Source organism: Telmatherina bonti (genome assembly GCF_933228915.1).
Source record: "Telmatherina bonti genome assembly, chromosome: 10".
Lineage (NCBI taxonomy): Eukaryota > Metazoa > Chordata > Actinopteri > Atheriniformes > Telmatherinidae > Telmatherina > Telmatherina bonti.
Genome location: NC_136628.1, coordinates 3,146,378 through 3,161,377, shown reverse-complemented (window position 1 = coordinate 3,161,377; position 15,000 = coordinate 3,146,378). Strand labels below are relative to the sequence as shown.

At 51.5% G+C, this 15,000-nt stretch overlaps 1 protein-coding gene across 1 annotated transcript in view; it reads left to right on the top strand.

The window, feature by feature from the left end:
• Positions 1 to 15,000, top strand: part of galnt10 (UDP-N-acetyl-alpha-D-galactosamine:polypeptide N-acetylgalactosaminyltransferase 10 (GalNAc-T10)) — a gene marked incomplete at its 3' end in the record, with an annotated part of 160,219 nt that overhangs the window by 116,934 nt on the left and 28,285 nt on the right. Inside the window, exons 7-8 of the mRNA XM_079247100.1 lie at positions 7,474 to 7,591; positions 11,964 to 12,071. Coding sequence (XP_079103226.1) covers positions 7,474 to 7,591; positions 11,964 to 12,071 — 226 coding nt within the window. The remainder of the gene's footprint in view (positions 1 to 7,473; positions 7,592 to 11,963; positions 12,072 to 15,000) is intronic.

The following is a 15,000-nucleotide window of genomic DNA, read 5'->3' as shown; positions in this document are numbered from 1 at the left end:
TGTTATCAAGGTGACCACTTCCTTCCTGAATCCAGCAACACCCTCATCTACAGTAACACCGAGGTCAGAGCACCAGTTTACAGTGAGCAGGGCTGCCGTGATGCAGATGTGACCAGAGGACTCTCTGGTCTCACCTGTCACATGAAATGGACACGTGATGGTGCGTGAAATGGAAAGACTTCATATGAAAGGCCAAACATCCACTTCAGCGAGCAGATCCGGTCGGTAGTCGGGGGGCAGATCCGGTCGGTAGTCGGGGGCAGATCAGGCCTGTAGTCGGGGGCAGATCAGGTCGGTAGTCGGGGGCAGATCCGGTCGGTAGTCGGGGGCAGATCAGGTCTGTAGTCGGGGGCAGATCAGGTCGGTAGTCGGGGGCAGATCCGGTCGGTAGTCGGGGGCAGATCAGGTCTGTAGTCGGGGGCAGATCAGGTCGGTACTCGGGGGCAGATCAGGTCGGTAGTCGGGGGCAGATCCGGTCGGTAGTCGGGGGCAGATCAGGTCGGTAGTCGGGGGCAGATCAGGTCGGTAGTCGGGGGCAGATCCGGTCGGTAGTCGGGGGCAGATCCGGTCGGTAGTCGTGGGGCAGATCAGGTGGGTAGCCGGGGGGCAGATCCGGTGGGTAGTCGGGGGGCTGATCCGGTGGGTAGTCGGGGGGCTGATCAGGTCGGTAGTCGGGGGGCTGATCAGGTCGGTAGTCGGGGGCAGATCAGGTCGGTAGTCGGGGGCAGATCCGGTCGGTAGTCGGGGGCAGATCCGGTCGGTAGTCGGGGGCAGATCCGGTCGGTAGTCGGGGGCAGATCAGGTCTGTAGTCGGGGGCAGATCCGGTCGGTAGTCGTGGGGCAGATCCGGTCGGTAGTCGTGGGGCAGATCCGGTGGGTAGTCGTGGGGCAGATCCGGTGGGTAGTCGGGGGGCTGATCAGGTCGGTAGTCGTGGGGCAGATCCGGTCGGTAGTCGGGGGCAGATCCGGTCGGTAGTCGTGGGGCAGATCCGGTCGGTAGTCGGGGGCAGATCCGGTCGGTAGTCGGGGGCAGATCAGGTCGGTAGTCGGGGGGCAGATCAGGTCGGTAGTCGGGGGCAGATCCGGTCGGTAGTCGGGGGCAGATCAGGTCGGTAGTCGGGGGCAGATCAGGTCGGTAGTCGGGGGCAGATCCGGTCGGTAGTCGGGGGCAGATCCGGTCGGTAGTCGTGGGGCAGATCAGGTGGGTAGCCGGGGGGCAGATCCGGTGGGTAGTCGGGGGGCTGATCCGGTGGGTAGTCGGGGGGCTGATCAGGTCGGTAGTCGGGGGGCTGATCAGGTCGGTAGTCGGGGGCAGATCAGGTCGGTAGTCGGGGGCAGATCAGGTCGGTAGTCGGGGGCAGATCCGGTGGGTAGCCGGGGGCAGATCCGGTCGGTAGTCGTGGGGCAGATCCGGTCGGTAGTCGGGGGCAGATCCGGTCGGTAGTCGGGGGCAGATCAGGTCGGTAGTCGGGGGGCAGATCAGGTCGGTAGTCGGGGGCAGATCCGGTGGGTAGCCGGGGGCAGATCCGGTCGGTAGTCGTGGGGCAGATCCGGTCGGTAGTCGGGGGCAGATCCGGTCGGTAGTCGTGGGGCAGATCCGGTCGGTAGTCGGGGGCAGATCCGGTCGGTAGTCGTGGGGCAGATCCGGTCGGTAGTCGGGGGGCAGATCAGGTCTGTAGTCGGGGGCAGATCCGGTCGGTAGTCGTGGGGCAGATCCGGTCGGTAGTCGTGGGGCAGATCCGGTGGGTAGTCGTGGGGCAGATCCGGTGGGTAGTCGGGGGGCTGATCAGGTCGGTAGTCGTGGGGCAGATCCGGTCGGTAGTCGGGGGCAGATCCGGTCGGTAGTCGTGGGGCAGATCCGGTCGGTAGTCGGGGGCAGATCCGGTCGGTAGTCGGGGGCAGATCCGGTCGGTAGTCGGGGGCAGATCAGGTGGGTAGTCGGGGGGCTGATCAGGTGGGTAGCCGGGGGGCAGATCCGGTGGAGAGTCGTGGGGCAGATCAGGTCTGTAGTCGGGGGGCAGATCCGGTGGGTAGCCGGGGGGCAGATCCGGTGGGTAGTCGGGGGGCTGATCAGGTCGGTAGTCGGGGGCTGATCCGGTCGGTAGTCGGGGGCAGATCAGGTCTGTAGTCGGGGGCAGATCAGGTCGGTAGTCGGGGGCAGATCCGGTCGGTAGTCGTGGGGCAGATCCGGTCGGTAGTCGTGGGGCAGATCCGGTCGGTAGTCGGGGGCAGATCAGGTCGGTAGTCGTGGGGCAGATCCGGTCGGTAGTCGTGGGGCAGATCCGGTCGGTAGTCGGGGGCAGATCCGGTCGGTAGTCGGGGGCAGATCAGGTCTGTAGTCGGGGGCAGATCCGGTCGGTAGTCGTGGGGCAGATCAGGTCGGTAGTCGGGGGGCAGATCCGGTCGGTAGTCGGGGGGCAGATCAGGTCTGTAGTCGGGGGCAGATCCGGTCGGTAGTCGGGGGCAGATCCGGTCGGTAGTCGTGGGGCAGATCCGGTCGGTAGTCGGGGGCAGATCAGGTCGGTAGTCGTGGGGCAGATCCGGTCGGTAGTCGGGGGCAGATCAGGTCTGTAGTCGGGGGCAGATCCGGTCGGTAGTCGTGGGGCAGATCCGGTCGGTAGTCGTGGGGCAGATCCGGTCGGTAGTCGGGGGCAGATCCGGTCGGTAGTCGTGGGGCAGATCCGGTCGGTAGTCGTGGGGCAGATCCGGTCGGTAGTCGTGGGGCAGATCCGGTCGGTAGTCGTGGGGCAGATCCGGTCGGTAGTCGGGGGGCAGATCCGGTCGGTAGTCGTGGGGCAGATCCGGTCGGTAGTCGTGGGGCAGATCCGGTCGGTAGTCGGGGGCAGATCAGGTCGGTAGTCGTGGGGCAGATCCGGTCGGTAGTCGTGGGGCAGATCCGGTCGGTAGTCGTGGGGCAGATCCGGTCGGTAGTCGTGGGGCAGATCCGGTCGGTAGTCGGGGGCAGATCAGGTCGGTAGTCGTGGGGCAGATCCGGTCGGTAGTCGTGGGGCAGATCCGGTCGGTAGTCGGGGGGCAGATCAGGTGGGTAGCCGGGGGGCAGATCCGGTGGGTAGCCGGGGGGCAGATCAGGTGGGTAGCAGCCAGTTCCAGAAGTGTTCTGGAACTGGCTGTTCCAGAACAGTTCCAGAGTGCTGGAAGGTCCGGCATGAATTCAGTGACAATCTGGCGATGAGTGAGTGGTGGATAAATACAGGCCACTCTGATGATGAACAGGTGGCAGGTGAGGGCAGTTAACTGACGAGGGGCGTGGCTTATCAGCAAGGGAAGCTGGGCGGATTGTGACACCGGACTCTGAGACACGATGTGATGCTTTTCTCTCATCTCTTTCTGATTGAGCATTAAAGTTTCACAGTGGATGTTGATCTGAAATGTTCCGGAAACCTGAAACTGTTTGACTGAAGCGGTTCAGTTGCAGGTCTGAAGCAGACGTACCTTCCATTATGACATGTCTCTGGGTCACTGATAGGTTTCACATCTCAACTTTTACATATTTTATGTTTTTCTCAGTAAAATAAATTCATTTTTTACCTCTCAGATCAGGATTAATATGGTCTGATATCATCTTTATGTTCTCCCCAACTCTAAAAATAAAGAAACCCAGACGGCAGTGGTTTCCACCTCAACATATTTTCTTCCTGATGGAAAATATGTCAGATGTTTTTATGGCTTTGTATCTGCAGCCTCCGTTGGAAATACGGCTGTAAGATTGGAAGAAAACCAGCTGAGACGGGAAACTTTTTGCTGGAACGCGGCTGGTTTCAGGTAAAAATCTACTCTGAATCATCTTTGGATATTTTTTCCCACGCAGCCTTAAAACAAAGCCGTTGCTTGGCAACAGATCATCTGCACTGAGAGCAGACTTCAGGTCAGCTCATTAGCATTTTAAATGAGGTGATCTGCGGCAGCATGTTGGGTTTCCAATCATTGTGATCGAGAGAATGTTTGTGTTAATGTGAAGTCATGATGCAGCTCATCAGTGACTGAGTTCACTGGAATGCAGTTCTGGTGTGGTAGCATGATTCTAAGAGATCACGGATGACCTGTTTCTAAGCATGTGTTGCTTAGGTTGTTAGGTGAACAGAAATGGTGGACGCCGTTACAGCAGCTGTGTTTTCACCTTCAGCTGCAGCAGTCTGTCAAACAGGAAGATATGTCTGCAGTTCATGTACACCAACATCATTGACATTGCAGAATTAGGGGGAGTTTGCCACCAGTTCAGCATATAAAGGACAGTTTGGGGATAACGTGCAGAAGTAAAGATGCATCTATTCACAATGTGTCAACTATGAGCAGGATGATGCGAGAACAAGCGAGGTGGAAACTCACGTTGAAAGGATTACTTGCTCTACAAGTATGTGTTTGTAAAAAGTGTGTGAGTTGGTGCAGTGGACCAGTGGTTCTCATACGGGGGTCTGGACCCCGTGGGGGTTGTCGGATTATTGTAAAATAAATCTAGCTTGGCGACATTTACCAGATAAATTTGGGCTTTTTACCAGGATGTCAACATGAAACCATTCATACTGAGATGAATACATGAGTTTTTACCCCTTTACCACAGAAACAGCAGAGATGGCACACATGCCACATAAAAACCTGAATTTGTCTTCATCTCCAGAGAGATGCTGGTTTTGCCATGTTGGAGCCTTGTCACCATGAGTTTCCCAGCCTTACACTGAACAGAGGACCACAGGAAGACGCGTTCCATTTATCACTAAATTACTCATCCATCACGCAGCGATGGGCGTCGCAAACATCAGCATTTGTTATTTTTTACAGGTTGGGGCTCATGAAGCTTGACCACGGCAGTAGACGGTCGTGGTTGGTGTGGACGTTACATATGTCACAGCCTCTTGTTCTTTGGTCGTTAAAGGTCCGCTACATTGCTCTTCCCTTGCCCGCCTAGATTCCAATAGTAAGCCTTGGTTTGCTCGGTCTACGCATCCAATAGATCCCTGGAAACGGATCAGAATGCCAACATCGGGCTGCAGGACGTCTTCAGCGCAGAGGCTGAACGGACCTTTAGCAAACCTAACCCCCGGTTTTCAAGCTGACCACAGCAGGTCTTCACCAGAGGGACAATGAGCGGTCACACAGCTCCACAGAACTGTACTATCTGTGGAAGTGGGCCAGGGTTCGTTATAAGCAGACTAAACACCAATATGAACAGCTGGTGAACTGTAGGAGAAAGGACTACAGTGGGGTGGGTGTGGGGGGGGGGTCGCTGGTGGCCTCACATCGCTGGCATACAGCTAGCATACTGCCAACTGACTGCTAACACACGCTCAGCAGTGTGTGAAGTCAGTCCATCAACCTGCAGCTCTATCCTTCCATCTGTCAGCTCCTTCGTCTGTCTGCTGTGTTTCATTGTTAACCACGGCAACAAGTGTTCAGAGTATTTATCCAGACGGACTCGTTTCACTGCCAGGATGATCCAGTTACTGTGGAAATGTTTAAAGATGTGAGAGAAGCAGCAGCAGAGGCTTTGACGCTGGCGTCTTGTTTCTGTGATCTTGGTTGACATGAAAGCTTCAGCCAGCAGAGGGTTGATGTTTCAGGAGGTTGTTCTTCTCTGTCAGACCACACCAAGCTGAGGAGGGCAGCTGGAGCAGAATCCATGCATTTCCTGCCACTGCTCAGTATTCAGTCTGCAGTTTGTTGTGATTCACTTCTGAGGAAATTCTCATGAGTATTTCAGCCGAGCACCGGCGAGGCAAGTCTTCAGTACCTGATATTTGGAGCTGCAGGAATGCACTTCATTAATTTCTCAGCGGATCCCTCAAGAACAGCTAAATGAATGTTATCTTCATCCTGTCTCTTCTCTAAGCTCTCTCCTATCAATAAAAGTCAGTTGACTCTTGTCTTATCTCTTGCTCTGACACTTGTAGAAAACTGGGACATGTGGAGTAAATGTGGTGTGTATGAATGTGTTCTTGTCGCTGACACTGAGAGGTCAGGTCTGATGTTGCTTCGTTAGTTTATGACATCATGGCAACCATCGGACTCTCATCGGTCGGATTTAATGGTGTGTGGTCAAACAAAGCTTCTTTAAGCTCAGTAGTTTTCAACAGAGGCATGAATCATTCCGTAATTTGATCAGAGAACAAAGATAAGCCAAACCTGAACATTCAGATGAAAGTAACTGATACATGGACTGATGTGGACGACATACTTTTATATAAGAAAACATATAATTTAGGGGAGAATAGTACTGGTTACAGAAGTGGGCCTGCGTCAGGAGGGCCTGTGTTCCGATCCCAGCCTCGTCAAACAAGGTGAGCCACTCTGGGCTCCTGAGCATGGCCCTTAACCCCTTTCCTCGTGGGCATCGAACAAGGCAGCCCAACATGGCGCCCAACATGGCAGCCCAACATGGCGCCCAACATGGCAGCCCAACATGGCGCCCAACATGGCACCCAACGCGGCAGCCCAACATGGCACCCAACACACACCTAACATGGCGCCCAACATGGCAGCCCAACGCGGCAGCCCAACCTGGCGCCCAACACACACCTAACATGGCGCCCAACATGGCAGCCCAACGCGGCAGCCCAACATGGCGCCCAACATGGCACCCAACGCGGCAGCCCAACATGGCGCCCAACATGGCGCCCAACATGGCAGCCCAACATGGCGCCCAACATGGCACCCAACGCGGCAGCCCAACATGGCGCCCAACATGGCAGCCCAACATGGTGCCCAACATGGCAGCCCAACGCGGCAGCCCAACATGGCGCCCAACATGGCACCCAACGCGGCAGCCCAACATGGCGCCCAACATGGCAGCCCAACATGGCGCCCAACATGGCACCCAATGCGGCAGCCCAACATGGCGCCCAACATGGCAGCCCAACATGGCAGCCCAACATGGCGCCCAACATGGCGCCCAACATGGCAGCCCAACATGGCAGCCCACTGCACTCTAGTACATTTCCAGACATGTACTAGAGCGTGTCTAGATCCAGACATATCATATGTCATAGACATGTCTGGATCTATAAAGTCATAGACTTTAAAAGATCATTCGACTTTTCCATTTAGAGGCGTCTCATAATGATGATGTCCAAACCAGGAGTTTGGTTCTGCTAAATTCAGTGGCGTTGACTTCAATCCAACTTTATTTATACAGCTCAACTTTACAACAAACCCATCGCAAGTCACTTTTACAGACAGTCTTCCCACTGTGGCTGGTGGAGACGCAAGGTGGCCACTGCTGCTGTGTGAACAAGGAAACCACAAGATGGCTGTCGCCATGGAGATCAGTGAACGGCATGCAGTCTCTTGTCTACGTAGCCACATTTGCTTACATTCCAGCTTACATGTGTTTATGAATGCATTTCTGTATGAAAATGTGTTTTCTGTAAATTCTCATTCTGATCCGTCTTCACTCACATTGTATGAAACGGACCAGAACGTGACATGGACATATAAATATGGGACTCTCTGCTCCCCCAGGTCCCCGGTGATGGCAGGAGGGCTGTTTGCTGTGGACAGGAAGTGGTTCTGGGAGCTGGGAGGATACGACACGGGGCTGGAAATCTGGGGAGGAGAACAGTACGAGATCTCATTCAAGGTACAAAGACACACAGCTGGTCCCTGTTTAAACGACAGAACCAGTTGTCTAACTGGTTTGAGTTGTTTGAAATAAAAGCCAACCATTTACCAAGACATTTGCATGTCCCACGGTGTCTACAGCAGTGAGGGAATCAAACCCTGAAGCTCCTGCAGACTGCTGTTTGTGCACGTCTCCCTCACTAAAAGGTACAAGCAGCTTTCATCATGGCAGTCTCGCTGCCGAGCCAAATCCCATCAGTTGCATGGCGACTCTCCACATTAATCATCCTCAGAGTTACAGATTAGATTATGTTTTTGTTTGGTGCTTCAGCATGAATTATTCTGTAACTGCTCATGACTTGGCCGGCATGTTGAGTCTGAGCTCTGGACAGACGCAACGGCCGTCGCCATAATTAAATTCTGGCTTGAATGAGTAAAAACTTATGTCGTCTCAGTCAATTAAGCAGAAAGAGCTCTGCAGAGGAGTTTGACTGGACCGGATCGATGCTGCAGGGTGACGCAGCTAGCGCTGCTCTCCTCTTCAGCATCAGCTTTCTGCTGGTTCCAAATTTTACATCTAATTTCCTGTCAGGAGTCTTTCACTTCCTGCTGCCTGTAGCGGGAATCCTCGGTGTCATCCATGATATTTCTAGCTGAAATATATGAAATATAATCATGCATTCTTTGCAATTTAGGGGGTTCACTCAGTCATCATTAGTCATTTTCTTCACCAGATTAAGGGTTGCAGGAAGCTGGAGTCTATCCCAGCAACCATCAGGTGAGAGGCAGGTACACCTGGACTACTCGCCAGTCCATCACAGGACCACACACACACATCCATCTCAAAACAGTGATTCCAAAAACACAGGAAGGATGTAATTATCCCAACGCAAACACATATAAAGTTAATTGGTGATTGATAGACCCATGTAAGAAGATTGAGGGGGGGGGGGGGGGGGTGGTTCTGGGACTTGTTGAATCTAGGATGCATCATCAGTAGTGTTCCTCTGGATCTTAGAGTGTTTCGGCCTTTCACACTATACACCATCATCAGAGGCGGCAGGCTGCACGATGATCAAGCCTGAGCCTGCGTCCCATACCCAGTTATAGTTAGTGGTATAAAAGCATACTACTTGACTTTCTATTCATGGGCCCAGCAAGGATCCTTCCTCTTCATCCAAAGCCCTTGGCTACTTTTCTCTGCGGTGGTTTTAATGGCTGATCGAAGGCTCTGGCCCCTGACTCCAAGGTCTCTTAGCAGTTTGGTGGTAGATGTTGCCACAAACCCCCTGCATCCAACCTCCACTGGGCAGACTGCAGGATTCGAGCCGTGTTGTTGTGCTTCAGCAGTTGGCTCGGTCATGTTCCTCCCCCATAGAGTCCTCCCAAGGTACGGTGAGTTCGATCATATAGACCTTCTTTAAGGAACGGAACCATATTACCAGGTCAGGCCTTAGGATAGTGGTAGCGATCTCGAATGGGGGAAAACCAGCTGTTTCCTAGTATCTGCGAGCAGTTTCCAGTCACATGCTGAGCACAGCTGACCTCTCTCTCTCTCCAATGGTGCGGAGCTCCTGGTTGCTTTAGTGCCCTCACAAATTAAAACATTCCTCCATGGGGGGCTGGTATCCAGTGGTGGTAGGGAGTTTATGGCAATTAGTTAAAAAATATGTTAGGAAGGAATGCTAAATCTACTAAATTACCATAAAACATAGAGTTTTATGGTAATTTTTTTAAAGCCAGTGGATATAGCCAACCATCTATATAATTATTTTTGTGATGAAGTTGATCAATTACGAGGTTGCATGGAACAAACAAACATGGAAGCAGAAGCTCTAATTAAAACTAGTATTATGGTAGGGAAAAACTGCGACTTTGAGTTTCTGAATGTTACTGGTTGAAAAGTTATTAGACTGCAAAGCAAAACTGTCAGGTGTAGATAATGACTCAAAATTATTAAAACCTGTTGCAAACTTAATTGCTGTTTCCACTGCTCACAATTTAAATTTGAGTCTTAATAAGGGGGTTTATCCACTGGCTTGGAAAACGGCTAAAACTGTGCCTTCATCATAATCAACTACTGTTCCAGTTTGTGGCCTAAGCAGTAGACCAATCAGTCTGTTACCTGCTGTGAGCAAAATTATGGAACGGATTGTTTCTGAACCAGTTCAAAAGTACTCTTTTTTTAAATAATTTTTATACAGACTTCCAACACGGATAGTAGGTCACTTGAACACTACTGCTATGGCGCAGATGACAAGTGACTGGTTGACAGTATTAGATAACAGAAGGTTGGCAGCAGCTATTTTACCTTAGCCTTTGATGTTATTGATCAAAACTCTGTGTTAAGAAAGATGCAGGGTTATTTATGGCTTCAGTTCAGCAGCATCATTTTGGTTTAAGAGTTATATAGGAAACAGGACACACATGGTCATTTTATTGAAAGCTTTTCAGATGGAAAGACTGTTCGTTGTGGTATACCACAGAGTAGCTGCCTTGGACCACTTTTGTTCTCTATATTTGCAAATTATTTGCTGTTAGTTTTACAAAAGTAAAAAACTGCTTTGTATGCCAATGATTCAACTATTTATAAATCCAGTACAGTGAAGGAACTTGAAACTGTCATGCCCTGCTTTCCCAACGCCACTTCCCACCACACTTGTCATGCCCTGCCTGTATCCACTTGTCCGGGGTTGCATGGGCAGCAGCCTATACAGGGAAACATAAATTTCCCTCCCCCCAGTCACATTTGCAAACTCTGCCGGGGGGGTGGGGGGTGGCATTCCCAGGCCAGCCGAGAGATATAATCCCTCCAGCGTGTCCTGGGTCTTCCCCGGGGTCTCCTCCCAGAGGGACGTGCCTGGAACACCTCACCAGGAAGGTCCAGGAGGCATCCTAACCAGATGCCCGAGCCACCTCAACTGGTTCCTCTCGATGCGGAGGAGCAGCGGCTCTACTCTGATCTCCTCCCAGATGACCGAGCTCCTCACCCTATCTCTAAGGGAGAGCCCGGCCACCCTGCGGAGGAAACTCATTTCAGCCGCCTGTATACAAGATCTTGTTCTTTCGGTCACGACCCACAGCTCATGACCATAGGTGAGGGTAGGAACGTAGATTGACTGGTAAATGGAGAGCTTCGCCTTCTGGCTCAGCTCCTTCTTCACCACGACAGACCGGCGCAGAGTCCGCATTACTGCAGACGCCGCACCGATCTGTCTGTCGATCTCACGCTCCATGCTTAACTCACTCGTAAACTAGACCCGACATTTACAGTGTGTTCAGACCAAATGCGTTTTGAGCATTTCCGACGCCCAAAACGCATTTGGTCTGAACACACAACCACTTGAGGCAGGACCTGACTCCCGACCCGGAGAGGACAATCCACCCTATTCCGGCTGAGGACCATAGTCTCAGATTTGGAGGTGCTGATTCTCATCCCAGCCGCTTCACACTCGGCCGCGAATCGCTCAAGTGAGAGCTGGAGATCACGACCAGATGAAGCCAACAGGACCACCTCATCTGCAAAAAGCAGGGACCCAATCCTAAAGCCACCAAGTCGGATCCCCTCAACACCTCGGCTGCACCTAGAAATTCTGTCCATATAAGTTATGAACAGAATCGGTGATAAAGGGCAGCCTTGACGGAGTCCAACCCTCACCGGAAACTAATCCGACTTACTACCGGCAATGCAGACCAAGCTCTGACACCTGTCGTACAGGGACCGGACAGCTCGTACAAGGGGGTCCGGTACCCCATATTCCCGGAGTACCCCCCACAGGAGCCCCCGTGGGACACGGTCGAATGCCTTCTCCAGGTCCACAAAGCACATGTAGACTGGTTGGGCAAACTCCCATGCCCCCTCCAGGACCCCAAAGAGGGTATAGAGCTGGTCCACTGTTCCGCGACCAGGACGAAAACCACACTGCTCCTCCTCAAACCGGGATTCGACTATCCGGCGGACCCTCCTCTCCAGGACCCCTGAATAGACCTTACCAGGGAGGCTGAGGAGTGTGATTCCCCTGTAATGGGAACACACCCTCCGGTCCCCCTTCTTAAAAAGGGGGACCACCACCCCAGTCTGCCAATCCAGCGGCACTGTCCCCGATGTCCACGCGATGCTGCAGAGGCCTGTCAGCCAGGACAACCCCACAGCATCCAGAGCCTTAAGGAACTCCGGGCGGATCTCATCCACCCCCGGGGCCTTGCCAGTGTTGTCGCTGGGAAGCCACTTCTTCTCCAGTCCTGGTTGGCACCAGCACCAGCTTTGTCTGCTAAACCACTTCCTGATTGTTGACATTGTGTCCTTTTTTGTGTTTAATGAAAAGGTTTCTTTTATCATGACTTTGACTCATTTTTTCTCCTTTCCTTCCATCCTCCTCCGTTCTCTGCAGGTCTGGATGTGTGGGGGCCGAATGGAGGACATCCCCTGCTCCCGGGTTGGACACATCTACAGGAAGTACGTCCCTTACAAAGTTCCAGGCGGTGTCAGCTTGGCCAGGGTGAGTCTCGGGTCGTTTCACAGTATATCTTAGTATTAGCATATAGCAGTACTATCAGATAGTAGCCAGTGGTTTACAGTCGTACTATCAGATAGTAGCCAGTGGTTTACAGTAGTACTATCAGATAGTAGCCAGTGGTTTACAGTAGTACTATCAGATAGTAGCCAGTGGTTTACAGTAATACTATCAGATAGTAGCCAGTGGTTTACAGTCGTACTATCAGATAGTAGCCAGTGGTTTACAGTAGTACTATCAGATAGTAGCCAGTGGTTTACAGTAGTACTATCAGATAGTAGCCAGTGGTTTACAGTCGTACTATCAGATAGTAGCCAGTGGTTTACAGTAATACTATCAGATAGTAGCCAGTGGTTTACAGTCGTACTATCAGATAGTAGCCAGTGGTTTACAGTCGTACTATCAGATAGTAGCCAGTGGTTTACAGTAGTACTATCAGATAGTAGCCAGTGATTTACAGTCGTACTATCAGATAGTAGCCAGTGGTTTACAGTCGTACTATCAGATAGTAGCCAGTGGTTTACAGTAGTACTATCAGATAGTAGCCAGTGGTTTAGTCGTACTATCAGATAGTAGCCAGTGGTTTACAGTCGTACTATCAGATAGTAGCCAGTGGTTTACAGTCGTACTATCAGATAGTAGCCAGTGGTTTACAGTAGTACTATCAGATAGTAGCCAGTGGTTTACAGTAGTACTATCAGATAGTAGCCAGTGGTTTACAGTCGTACTATCAGATAGTAGCCAGTGGTTTACAGTCGTACTATCAGATAGTAGCCAGTGGTTTACAGTCGTACTATCAGATAGTAGCCAGTGGTTTACAGTAGTACTATCAGATAGTAGCCAGTGATTTACAGTCGTACTATCAGATAGTAGCCAGTGGTTTACAGTCGTACTATCAGATAGTAGCCAGTGGTTTACAGTAGTACTATCAGATAGTAGCCAGTGGTTTACAGTAATACTATCAGATAGTAGCCAGTGATTTACAGTCGTACTATCAGATAGTAGCCAGTGATTTACAGTCGTACTATCAGATAGTAGCCAGTGGTTTACAGTCGTACTATCAGATAGTAGCCAGTGATTTACAGTCGTACTATCAGATAGTAGCCAGTGGTTTACAGTCGTACTATCAGATAGTAGCCAGTGGTTTACAGTCGTACTATCAGATAGTAGCCAGTGATTTACAGTCGTACTATCAGATAGTAGCCAGTGGTTTACAGTAATACTATTAGATAGTAGCCAGTGATTTACAGTCGTACTATCAGATAGTAGCCAGTGGTTTACAGTCGTACTATCAGATAGTAGCCAGTGGTTTACAGTCGTACTATCAGATAGTAGCCAGTGGTTTACAGTAGTACTATCAGATATTAGCCAGTGGTTTACAGTCGTACTATCAGATAGTAGCCAGTGGTTTACAGTCGTACTATCAGATAGTAGCCAGTGGTTTACAGTCGTACTATCAGATAGTAGCCAGTGGTTTACAGTAGTACTATCAGATAGTAGCCAGTGGTTTACAGTAGTACTATCAGATAGTAGCCAGTGGTTTACAGTAGTACTATCAGATAGTAGCCAGTGGTTTACAGTAGTACTATCAGATAGTAGCCAGTGGTTTACAGTAGTACTATCAGATAGTAGCCAGTGGTAGTATGAGATATTTGTCTAGTACCATAAGGGAACATTTACACTGGGAAGCAGGGTTATCACAAGGGGCATGCAGCAAGGCACTGGATAAATGATGAATGATGAAAAGTCAACCAGAGACTTTAAATGCTAAAAAAAAGGGAAGAAAATATGATGCAGCATATCTGCTTCTGCTTGACCAGTTAACAGTCAAGTTATAGAAATAATCAATGATGGGTAGTGATGAGACCACAGTCTTTCACATGTATTAAAATATTATATTGTAATATTATGAAGTATGAAGCCAAACAACACCACTTGGGGACTTTTCATCCTGAATACAGAGAAAATCCTGCAGGTTACTTTAGAAATGAACCTGAAAATAAACTATGATGTCTAGCAGAGATGTTTCACTGAAGCAGCATCGTCTTGATGAAAACTCGGCTCAACTGAAGAAGTTTTTCCTGCTTTTTCACTCTAAAGCTGAAGAATGGATCGTAACACTGACATGGTTTAACTACATTACAGTCAGTAAGGGGGGGGGGGGGGGGTGGGGGGGGGGGGGCACCGACAGGAGCACGGAGATAAAGAAACAAATAAATGATTTATTCCTGAGTAAAAAAGTTCTGTTTCGTATCAGCCTACCACCTCCTGCCACCTCCTACCACCTCCTGCCACCTCCTACCGCCTCCTACCACCTCCCGCCGCCTCCCACCACCTTCTACCGCCTCCCACCACCTCCTACTGCCACCTACCACCTCCTACCACCTCCTACCGCTTCCTGCCACCTCCTGCCACCTCCTACCACCTCCTGCCACCTCCTACCAACTCCTACCTCCTCCTGCCACCTCCTACCAACTCCTACCGCCTCCTGCCACCTCCTACCACCTCCTGCCACCTCCTACCAACTCCTACCTCCTCCTGCCACCTCCTACCAACTCCTACCGCCTCCTGCCACCTCCTACCAACTCCTGCCGCCTCCTACCGCCTCCTGCCACCTCCTGCCACCTCCTACCGCCTCCTGCCACCTCCTGCCACCTCCTACCAACTCCTACCCCCTCCTGCCACCTCCTACCATCTCCTACCCCCTCCTGCCACCTCCTACCAACTCCTACCGCCTCCTACCAACTCCTACCCCCTCCTGCCACCTCCTACCAACTCTTACCCCCTCCTGCCACCTCCTACCAACTCCTACCACCTCCCACCACCTCCTACCAACTCCTACCGCCTCCTGCCACCTCCTACCACCTCCTACCCCCTCCCGCCGCCTCCTACCACCTTCTACCGCCTCCCACCA